The sequence below is a fragment of the Camelus dromedarius genome, chromosome 6, assembly GCF_036321535.1.
Source record: "Camelus dromedarius isolate mCamDro1 chromosome 6, mCamDro1.pat, whole genome shotgun sequence".
NCBI classification, from domain to species: domain Eukaryota; kingdom Metazoa; phylum Chordata; class Mammalia; order Artiodactyla; family Camelidae; genus Camelus; species Camelus dromedarius.
In genome coordinates, this window is record NC_087441.1 from 42423848 (window position 1) to 42436126 (window position 12279).

The 12279-nt window shown below is 41.5% G+C and overlaps 1 protein-coding gene across 6 annotated transcripts in view; it reads left to right on the forward strand.

Annotated features, from left to right (window-relative positions):
* The window catches only part of LAMA4 (laminin subunit alpha 4), a 163952-nt gene that overhangs the window by 12006 nt on the left and 139667 nt on the right, over positions 1-12279 (forward strand). For 2 of the 6 annotated variants that reach the window (XM_064486762.1, XM_064486758.1), the window contains exon 2: positions 10141-10487. In XM_064486762.1, the coding sequence (XP_064342832.1) occupies positions 10293-10487 (195 nt within the window). In that variant the 5' untranslated portion in view covers positions 10141-10292. Of the gene's footprint in view, positions 1-9756; positions 9778-9808; positions 9972-10043; positions 10488-12279 lie in introns of those variants that run through there. The other 4 variants (XM_064486759.1, XM_031456180.2, XM_064486760.1 and 1 more) reach the window with 4 other exon arrangements.

Genomic DNA, 12279 nt, shown 5'->3' on the forward strand with positions numbered 1-12279 from the left:
GGGACCCCAGGCTCATCTTGCCTCACTTTATATTTTATAGAGGGAAAAGGTGAAGGCCAGGGAGCTTAAGAGACTAGTTCAAGGCTGTGACTAGAGAGGCGCAGCCCTGGGGTGAAACACCAGGTCTCCAGCCCTCAGGCCAGGGCCTCTTCTCCTCCCTGTGCTCTTCTCCAGGCCCTTTATGGATATGCTTGTCATCATTCATCATAACACCAGGTTAAAAATCACACTAGACCTTTCTCAAAGGCACTCCAGCTGAATTAAGCACAGAAATGTCACAGGCTCACCTTCAGTAGCCAGCTGGAAGAAATGATTATTTCAAGCTCTTTACTACATAATCATATTCACCCAGAAGATCTCTTCCCTTAGAATACAAGCCTGAGCCACAGCAAGCCCAGTCCTTAGATCATCAGTTAATAAAGGGAGAGAGAGGATCAGCCTTCATTTTTATTCAGTTGTTTAATGATGAAATGTGTCTCCTTCCAAACATACATTCCTTTTCTCCTATCCTATAATCAATTTTTTGTCATTGGTATTTTTGTTTTCTAATAAATATTCATTTAAGAATAATAATAAGTGAACTTTTTCTCAAAACCTGATGGACAGCAATCTTGAACACTGCTTTTTTTGTATCCTTGATGCTCAGCTATGACTTAATTTGGATCATACAAGTTAAGAATGTCAAAGACTGATGATATCAGGAACCAGGTGGAATGGGAAGAGATCACACCAGGCTGAGAACCTGAAAATCAGCCTTTGGGCCTTAGTCTGCTACTCTCTGATGTCTTCATTTCTCTCAGCTTCAAGTTGGATGATGACTTTCCCCACAGAGTTGTCAGGAGAATTATTTGGGACAGTGTAGGTGAGAGCATTCTGTATACTCAAAATGATGTGAACTGAAGACCTTTGTAAAATGCCCTAATTCTAAACATTTTAGTAATTATAGAGTCTGAATTTGAATCCTTGAGAATACCAGGCAGGAAACTGTCCCCTCAATTATTGTCTAGTTCCCTTAGAAAAGCCTGTTCACATCTAGGAACTTATTCCTATGGATTTCTACTATGTCTAATTCTACAAATAAAATTCAAATACAGAACTGAGTCTGTTAAGGACATGAGTCATGCTCAGATCTCTTTGGACTGAAAGAGCCAGGTAATTAAGGACAGAGTAGTTGGAGCCATGAATTATCTGGATAAGGAGTAAGATGGGGCCTGTAATGAAGGGCTAGATGTTATCTTAGCTTGATAATCAGCCCACAGTCATGTGATAGACTGAGTAGCAGCCTCCATGAAAAATGTTAACAAATATTAGATACCATGTTGATAGTAAAGCATCTGTAATTAAGTTATAGCTTCTAATATTAAAATGACTAAAAGAAAAGTGAAAAATACTTACTGAATTATGCTATACACAACACAGAATTCTATTAGCTTCATAATCATCAACCTATCTCTGTTTTTCAGATTTCTCCAGAACACATTAGTCATATAACAACAGTAATAATACTAATACTAGTAGTAATAGTAATAGCAGCTAAAGTTTATCGAGTGCTATGTCCAGGCATTGCTCTGGGCAATTTATATGCATTATCGTATTTTACCCTCACAAAAACTCTATGAGGTAGGTACACTCCCCATTTCATAGATGTGGCAACTGAGACTTTGAGAATGATATAACTTCCCAAGATCACATAGCTAGCAAATAGGAAAATTGAGAAAAACAGACAGTATGAATCTACAGACTGGGCTTTTAACAACTACATCTAGGTTCTCTTTTAATAAATGTCTCCAAACTGACAAACTTACAGAAAATCAATACATTCTATATATAGGTTTTGCTTTTCTGATAACTGTTTCCAGAAGACTAAGATCTCTGCTCTGCAAACCATCTTTTATACACTCATCTCACTGATACACTCGTAACAATCCCTTTCAAAATCACATTTCTTAAATTCCTACCATTCTTGTATCAGAATCCTTTTGGTTTTCAGTAACAAAAAATCTGACTCAAATTTACAATAGAAGGTATTTCTTGGCCCATGAAATTGGAAAGTTCAGAGGTCAGTTTGATTCCACAGCTAAACATCTTCGAAGACCCATTTTCTTACTCTCCTCATGCTGCCTTCCACAAGGTCAGTTTCCCCTAAAGGTCCTTCCCTTGGGACTGCTAATGACTGCATGGGCAACAAAGTCCCTCTTCCACATAGAAGTGAGAGCTGCCCTCTTGACCTCTAGAAGCTCTCTCCAAAAAAGGAGAAAGCCTCTTTCTAGGAGATCCTAGCAAATCTCTCCTTCCATCTACTTGGCCTGTATCAGTCATAGAACCATCTCTGACCCTACAATTATGCTTCATGATGGGATGGGATTCCACTGATTCATTTAGATCTGAATCAAATGTCCCACCCCTAGAGCAATGAGACACTAGCACAGGTACTATGTTAGGGAGGTGTGAATGCTCCACAGAAAATCAGAGTAATTACCAAGAGCTCTCCTAATGTCTGCTAGAGTTCTCATCAGTAGCTCTAGGGTTCCAGTGATATTACAGTGAGAACAAGTCTAGAAATCCCCATAGAATAACGTGGCTGTACTTAAAGGTGAGAACCTGTGTTGATGGGTCACTTTAATTAGTAAGAACTGCATGAACTACAATCCCAAATATCATAATTGTTTGTTTTTAGTATATATACACACACATAATCCTTTTTAATTACTAAAAAGTGAAGAGGACTTGGGAAATGACTTAATAGGAAAGATTATCTTTTTATTAAATGAAAGAAATATGTTATGTCCTTAGCTTGAGATAAATATAATTATAAGTGTGGGACTTTTGAGAAAACAAGGACAAAAAAGGAGAAGAAATTGAAGCAAGAATGAGAGAGAAGAAGGAGAAAAACCATTAGTGTTTTATTTGGAAGTAGTCAAAATAGTCAAAGTAGACGCAGGGCCAGTAATTAATGACCTTTACTAAAGGATGAAGTATATGATGGATAGAAACTATCTCAAGGAATCACTGTCAAGCAACACCTTCCACTGGCAGAGAAGAACATGTTGTGGCTTGGCAAGCTCATGATGGTGTGTATTGGCTGGGAAAGACAAGTATCAAATGTTGCTTTCTTTCCTGGCCTATCTGTCCCCTCTGGGGGAGGGAGGAGGAGTGGGGATGGGGGTGCTGAATCCAATCAAGCTAAAATTCAACTCAGTTTCAAGGAAATACTGGTTTTACAAATTGAGGGGTCTGTGACGCAACTGGATTGGCCCAGGGATGGGGAGATGTGTGTGAGAAACACAGTAACGGTTCACATGCATTATTCTGTGTTTGTAACCTGAGGTCTAGACTGTTATTGTAACAATCTCCCAACTGGTCCCCCAGGCTCCAATCTCTCCACTTCAGTGTACTCTCCACATGGTTATCTGATTAACCTTTCTTAACTCCCTTGTGATCCTCTCTCTTTTCTAGTAGTAAACTAGTAATCCAGCCCATACCTATTTATTCCATATTACCTCCCATTATTCACCCAGATGAATTTTCCACAATGCTTCAGCCAATCTGCCCTTGTCCTCGCCCTTGCTTAAACGTGCATGTTTTTTTTTTCAGTCCTATGCCTGTGTCTACGCTGTTCCAATTGCCTGAAATTCCCTTCTCCATGCCCCTCCCCTACCTGTCTTCCCATACCTAATTACTACACCTGTGTGTAATCCAGCTCCAACCTAGAATAGAATCTCTTCTCACTGGGCTCAAAGGGTTCCCTTTCTGCTTTAACTCCCAAGAGCAATGGATTTGTCCCCTGCTTGACCACCTATTGACTTGAACTATAGGTACTGCTATTACCTATATGCTACAAACCTCCCTAACTAGACTATAAGGTTGTCCCATAGTATTATCCATAATATTATCCACAGTTCCTTGTAGATCCCAAATAAATAAACAGTTTGTAGATTATGCATTATGTATTATGAATTTATTATGTTTTAAACATAAGTCTTTGAAACGTTATGCTATGCTGAACAGAAATTGACACATTGTAAACTGACTATACTTCAATAAATTTTTTAAAAAGTCTTTAAAAAGAGAAATGAATACAGTTTAAGAATCTGATCGAAGAGGCATCTAAAAAAAACATTTCCCTAAACTAAATTCTTCAACATCTCCATTGCCAACTTGTACCTCCAATTCTCCTTCCCATGTAAGTAATGGCAAATCCAGAATCTGAAGACTTCTCACATCTAAGGCTAACATTGTGGACCAAGCTACCATTATCTCTCCCCTATATTATTGCAAGAACCTCTGATCTCCCTGCTTCCTCCCTCAACTCCTTCCCTATAGTCTATCTCCCACATGGCAAACTAAGTCAAATCATATCACTTATGAGCACAGAACCTTCAAATACTTCCCATCTTACTCATAGCAGAAGCCAGAGTCTTTACAATAATCTCAAAGTCCTACATAATCCACCACACACAGCTCCCTGCATTTCTGACTTTACTTCCAACTACTCTTTGCCTCCATCACTTCATTGTAGCCTCTTTCTCAACAAGGCTAGCTCCTTCGCCCCCTGCAGCTTCCACTGTATCCTAAAGCACTTTTTTTCTCCATTGTACTTCCATTTGACATAATGTATTCCACGCATATGTACTTCTCTTGCTTGATTGTTTATTCTCTTTCTCCTACCCTTGCCTCATGAATGTAAATTTCATGGAGGCAGAAATTTTGATCTGATTTCTCCTTTACTCCATCCCAGAGCCTAGAGAGGTGCCACTTGCTAGGTAGACACTAAAAAGAAATTTGTTGAATGAATAGGTGATAAGTAAATCTTATTTAGAATGTTAAATATTCAGGGGCTGTAGACTACCTAAGGGATGTGGTGGCAGTGACTTAAGAATCTTTCTTCTAAAGGTCAGATTCTGTACATTTGAATTTTTTAGTACCAGATCAGTTTCTCACTTGTAAGAGGAGCAGTAACTACTACAGTTCCAAACTGTAAAGCACCATGCAAATTTTAGGCATTGTTAAAGTTATGTGTTCCTATTTCTGAAATATTTTTCCCAAAGTCAGCTGATTCCCCAAGGTGAGCATGTCCAGCATGTGCTTTCTAGAGGATAATGCAAGGGATACAGGGCAAATTATAGAGCTTTTGAGCTAGCATCTTACAGTCTGGTTTCTGCAGCTGCTCACACAAAGCAGGTTAGAACATATTTTAACCCTCCGCCCTGTTTATACACCCACAATCGTGACAGAAATCCTTCTCTTAAGGAATCTTCTCTTCCCTTTGTGGTGCTGGAGGTGCAGTGTGTGCAGGGACACAAAAACCCAGTTTCTCAGACCTCCTCTCTTGAGTGTTGCCCAGTTCTCCTTAATTGAGTCATTTCTTTATCAAGTTCCAGGTGCTCCTACTTTCTATTGATCCCGTCACTGAGTTAACGGATGTTGACGCCTCCATTCTTTGTTGATTACATTACTGCAGAGCATCCACCACTTCCCTTTAGCCTGATGAAGTAATTATTCCAGCAGACCTAAGGAAGGCCACAGCTGAGGTGCTTGATAATCCTTATTAGGACTGTTCTGTCTCATCTGTTGGTTTCACTCCTTCCTCCATCAGGCCGAACCACTTGGATCAGGACGCCCTCATTGCCATTGTCACTCCCAAGTGCTCTCTGAGCCCCTTCTTCATGGGTAGAGTCTCTGCCCTTGGGGCTTACAGAGTCAGGGCAAGAAGAAAGGGCTTCCCAGCCTCCTACTGGTCTCTCAGGCTGCCCTCATCCACACTAGCCAATCCTCCCAAAATGCACATCTGAACACTGTGAGCTATACACAGTAATAATAAAAACACTGGAGTTACAGTGACACGGACAAAAAGTTAAATATATATATATACATATATATACATAGTTTGATTCATTTTTGTAAGAAAAAATAGATTGAATCTATAAAATGGACATATATTAAAATATATTTTACATACAGTATATATATAATGGACTACATAGAATATAAAAATAGATGGAATCCAGTAATATAGATATAACAGAAGCCTAAAGGTATTTACACCCAAACATTTTCAGTGTTGTCAGTCATTGCCCCAGAGTGGCACGATTCCTACTGACCATCATTTCCTTCCTGTTTGACACCTGTACTTTCCAATTTTACTGCAGTTATTACATTGAGTACATTAAATTCTTTAAATGCCAATATGAGCATGTCATTCCTGGGCTGAAACTTCTTAACTTAAGAAAAAAATGACCACAATTTAATGACAAGAATGGTCAGAGAAGCAAGCACAAGCAGCCCCCTGCCATGAGGTTTTTAACTGACCGTCAACTGGCAGGAAGTTAAAATGGGAGATGGGGGTCTCTCTCTCTCTCTGCTCACACTCTTCTCCCCTCTGGCCTTGTGTCTCTTCTATGAATGACTCTGGCCCCATCCTTTCCTAGTGGTTCACGGGGCCTGAACTTCCACAAGAGTCATTCGCAGAGGAGACGCATAGGCAGAGAGGAGAGGAGAGTGAGCAGAGAGAAAGACCCCATCTCTCTCTCACCTTCCTGCCACTTGATTATCAGAGACCTCATGGCAGGGACTAGCTCATACTCTTCCGACCAATCTCATCATAAAATTGTTGTCACTAGTACACAGTCCCCACAACAATCCTCTGTCTAATTATGTCCGAGATTAGCACTTAAAAACCCAAAATAGCATCTGACGTGTCTTTCTATTTGCAGAAGGGCTCATGGGATGCATTAACAACACCCTCACTAGGTCTTTGGAGACTGTGGACAGGCCCAATAACTAAGTGCTAAAAGGAGTGGGCGCCCTGATATTTATCTGTTGATAACTGTACCAAGGGACTCAAGAGAATTCCAGAACCCTTTCTTGATAAAGCTGCCAAACCATCAGATCTGCTGCTGCCAGAACTAAAAATAGCTTAGTCTGGTTGGGAAAGCATTGGTCTGAGAGTCAGAAGGCATGGGGCCCTTGTTCTGCACTAACCGGCTTAAGTGTCCTTGCCATTTAACCTTTAGCCTCTCTGAACGTTGTGCTTCTTCTGTGCACTGGAGATGATGGAGCAGCAGGCCTTCCATCATGGGGCAGGTGGGTGTCCCAAAGAAGACAGTAGACATGAAAGCGCTTGGTGAATGCCTGGAAAGGGAGAGAGGGAAGGTCGTGATAAGAAAGCAGCCATACTGGAGACACTCCCCAGTTGTCATTTCAGCAGGAATCAAATCCTCCCACACTTGGGCCTTTGATAGTCTTGGGGTGGCCCTTTGGTGAGGAGATGACGCCCTTTGTTCTACTGCCTTCTATCTTGCTGTAAATTAGTCAGCCAGGTCCCCTCCTTGCCCACCTGCCAGCCGTATTACTCTAAGACCCGCGACTGCTTCATTTATGGTTAAGGCATGGAAGTCTCAAGTAACAGCCAGAAATGTGAATGGCTACTCTCAGCAAATGGGAGGTTACCCAAATCACAGGATAAATAAACACAGTTATTTTTCCTCTTTAAAAATAATTCTGTTCTTTTTTAAGACTTTAAAAATACAGTAGAGTTAAACAGTATATATTGAGCACTGACTATCTGCCAGGCTGTGTTAATGCTTTATTTACATTATTTCATTTATTAATCATGAAAAGGGCATCATTATCCCATCTTACAGAGGAGAAAACTGACATTCAGAGAGACTAAGTTCTGTCAAGCTCCCAGAACTACTGTAAATAGACTTAGGATTTGAGCTCCATTTTATTTCATACAAAACCCATGATCCTCTATATTATGCTGTTTTGCCTCAGAAATAGTATTCTCCACAGAAAGAAGATAAAGAGGAAGAGTTAGAAGCGTATGTTTAATCAAAAATAAAAAGTTCATAGTCCTCAGATAAATGCAGTTCTACCCTCACTGCTCAAGCCTCTCACAGAACATGAACACCGCCTGGTGAGAAGGGAGAAGAGGCTCTGGGTCAAATAAAAAGTGTGCAATTACTTGACAGTTAATGAGGAGCAGGACATAATCCTTCAGAAAACAAATGTGAACAGTTTTTGTATATTGAAGAGGTTTATATTTGAAGTCAGAATATGATGTGTACATATATTATTATTAATTGTTATTACTTAAAATTCTTTTAAAGTGAGAGTAGAACAGGATATCTGAGCATCATTTTTTCCTCTTCAGAGTCTGGCCATCTTGTTTCCCAATATAAGTCTCTTGAAGAACCAATTCAACCAAACATAAATTTTTAAGTTCTTTTCCTTAATTTAGTGGTTTAACCAGCTTATGTGGAAGAAGATGATCATAATTTAGCTTAACAGTTCATTGCATTACTATTTTTATATCTTAAAATAAAAATATTAGATACTTTGGGATATATGAAAGTTTTTTACTTCTTCCAGCCTTGGCACTTTTGCATCACGCCATTTTTACCATTTAAAATCAATGACCTTAGCATCAGATTTGCCTGGGTTTTAGTAGTACTTTTACCACTTACCCATTACTAAATGTATATAACAATACCTATCATGAGATTATAGTGAAGATGGAAACAAATGAAATAATTTATGCAAACTTTTTGGCATCTAGGAGGTACCCAAAAGAATGGGAATACCATCTCTTCTGTCTCAGAATTTATAGCCTTTATTTTGTGAGTTTCAGGGTGATGTAGATGTGGAAGATACTTTTGGAAGCAGTGAGGACCGCATCCAGCTTTCTACCAGCTGTGTGACTTGGGCAAATGTCCTAATCTCTCAGAACCTCCCTTTTTTCTACTATAAAAAAGAAATAATAGTCCTATTTTGCAAGAATGCTGTGAGGTTTACAAATAACATATGCAGAGAATCTGACATGTGGTAGGTGCAAAATTAATGGCTTCTTTGTTTATCTTCAGATAAAATGATTTTTGTCCTATCAAATAGAGCTCATGATAGGTTTTATTTAAATGTTTTACTGCATGATTGTGGGTGATTTCAAACACCTAGAAACTTACTTAGGTGTCATTCTATGGTTGTCTCATGTAATCCTTTTTAAGCCATGTTTGGGTCTTGTGGGAATGCTCCTTATGAAGCCAATGAATGCAAAACTTCCTATCAGCTGTAATGGCCATTGACCCATCCACATGGGTGTCCTGCATAATTGTAGCCCAATTTCACCCTGAAGTCTTGGAAAGATTACATGACTCAGGCAGATGTAGCAGGCATGAGATTACAGGCCAAGAAGAAGAGGTCGGGGCTGTGGGCAGTATATTTGACAGGCTCATACACTGCAAGCCTTGTTCTGGGCCCCTTACAAAGCACCTCTTTAGGAGGAAAACAAGATGTTCTTTGTAAATAAAAGTTCATGCATTTGAGTAATGAAGTCATTTCCCAGTGCTGCAGTGAAAGATATTCTTCTCCCAAGCCTTTGGATGAGGACTGTTGGGAGGAAGAGGGTGGCCAGCCAGTCTCCACGAAGGTACGAGCACAAAAAGTGCAGCAGCTAGTCTCTGGAAAACCAGAAGAAAGTGGGTGCCCTCCCCCTCTGCCATCTGAGAGCATCCACCTCCGGCTCCAGCCTGGGAATCCCTTTTCCACCCACCTTCCTGCAAACTAGCGGGGCCACATAAAAGACCTACATAAATATAGATAAGACATCCGGCACCTTGGCTAAATAAATAAGAGATGTGAGGAAGCAATCACAAAAGCTGAATATTCATCTGGGGCCCTTGGAGGGGCTCCAAACTGAAAGGGGAGGGGAGGCCATAAGGAAAGGCCCCTGCCAGTGTCTGAAAGGCCAACTTGGAGGGGGAGGGTCTGGAAGTGAAGGTAAAAAGGGAGTGGTGAGAATGGGTGTAGGAAGGAAGCCAGGACAGTGCAGCCCTCAGTCCAAACCGGCAGGGACAGGAGGTAGCCGGCACTCCTGGGGCTCATCCCAATCCTGTCGGCCTTTTGATGCTCAGCTTTAAGCTCCATCCATCTGTACATTCTTCGGCCAGAGCCTCTGGGGAGAGAGAGAGAAAGTGAGAGAGGCAACAGAGGGAGAAGAAAGAGAGGGAGAGGGGGGAGGGAGGGGAGAGAGAGAGAGAGAGAGAGAGAGAGAGAGAGAGAGAGAGGGAGAGAGGGAGAGAGAGAGAGAGAGAGAGGAGACAGGCTGTGGCTTACTCTCTGACTCTCCCTTTTTCTACTAAGTTGCTCCGTGGGCTGCCTTGAGTTCCCACATCTGGATACTGCAGACGCAGAGAAGGCAAAATAAGGGAGGCACCGCCGCACTACAGGGGGTACCGGCGAGGACCAGCAGTGGCCGAGCCCCTGGAGGAGCCCTGTCGGATGTCAGCGGAGAGATGGCTTTGAGCTCAGCCTGGTGCACAGTCCTGCCCCTGTGGCTCCTCTGCGGCGCCGCCTGCTCCCGAGCGGCGTCCGGGGACGGCAGTGCTTTTCCTTTTGACTTTGAAGGGAGCTCAGCGGTCGGCCGACTGGACCCGCCTGAGACCAGCGAACCTGGCGTGGCTCCCGGAAGCCTGCCGCCTCCGGCCAAGGTACAGTGTCCTATCATTGTCACCCTGCTGGGGCACCTGTGCCTGGGCGCTGTGTGTGCCACACTCATGTTCCTCTCTCTCCCCTCCTCTTTCCCTTCCCCACCTGCCTTGAGAGTTTCACCTGGACCAGGTTAGTTCAGAAACTTGAAATAGAGTTTTACTTTTTGTGTAGAGAGCTGAGGCTTTGGAATATGTCCCTGTTCAAGCTGACAAAAGGGCATATATCCTGCATACTCTGAGTCGGCACACTACTTTCACCTGGGGCTGTAGTGGCATGTTTGTGACTTTCCACCACTTGTATGACCCAGTAGAGTCATTTTTGTGAAGTCACAGCATAATGTGTGTGCCCTGTCATGGGCTTCCTGCTCCTCTGTGATGTCAGGACAGTGGGATCAATACTACAGGACCAATCCTTTCACCACAAATTAAACAGAAGGTCCTCTGCAACAGGGGAGGGTCAGGCAGATGGGGCACTATGGAAGCTACAGCACAGCAGATACCTAAAAGAGACATGAACCATTGGATTTCAGAAACAAGAAATCATGATGAAAATTAAACTCCATCCCAAACATAAATATGACGGGGATATGCTATTGATGGTATGCTTATTCAAAGAGCTGCTGTTTGAGCCCCTTACAATAGCAAGCATAAGCAAAATGTAGAAATTGAGTAAAGGAGGATGAATCCAGAGTAAGTGATTTAAGAGCCGCCTGAGCCGAGATGGACAACAGCACATCCAGTACGTGGGAGATGCTAAGTAGGAGGAAAATGAAGTCACCTAAGTTCATGGGAAAGGAAAGAGCAGTTGAACCAACCGCGCGCACACACACACACCCCACACACATATCCTATAGCTATGTTTACAACTATAGAACCAAAGCAGTTATGTGAATTGATACCATTTCTAACAGCACTGAAGTCAGGATTATGGTTATTATCCTACTAATTGTTAGTATAACTGTAGTTATTAATTATTACTGATAAAATAAGATGCATGAAGATGGTCCTTCTTCAGGAGGGAGCCCTACCCATGCCCCCAGATGAGGGGAGGATGGGTAGAGCCAGAGACACTAACCTCCCATTGTGGTGTGAAATATAATCTCCATGAGAAAGGGGGTCAACTTTGTACTCAGACAAGGGGAGAAGCCAGACCAGGAGACACTCCATGCAACGGGAAAGATTCATTTCTCTACAGGCTTGGAATTAAACCCCCTAGAAGCATTATCTCCACCTGTTGCTTTGAACACGGAAAGTCCCAGAATGAAATGCTTAAGAGTAGGATTGCCAGACAGAATACAAGACACCAAATTAAATTTGAATTTCAGATAAATGACAAAAAAGATTTTTGGTTATGTCTCAAATATTGCATGGGATGTATTTATACTAAAAAATTGTTCATTGTTTATCTGAAATTCAAATTTATCTGGGCATCCTGTATCTTTATCTGCTAATTTGGAAGAGACAGGCACACATAACTTTTTGTAACTCTCATTTCACAAAAAGTAAGAAAATAATTATTTGATTTTTAGGGAGCCTTAAATTTATTGCTGAGACCTTGAGCAATTTATTAATATACCCAAATGTTCAGTGAAATAATAGGAAGGCAGCACAGCAGTGTTTTAGGTTGCAGGCTTTACAGTCTGATGGTCCCAAGTCTAAATTTCAACTTATTTGCTCCTTACCTTGGGCAAATTACAGAGGCCCAACTTGCAGATAAACAAACTGAGGCTTAAAGAAGTTATTGATGTCTACTTCATATTTCACACAGTTATTGTGATGAAATTAGTTAAAT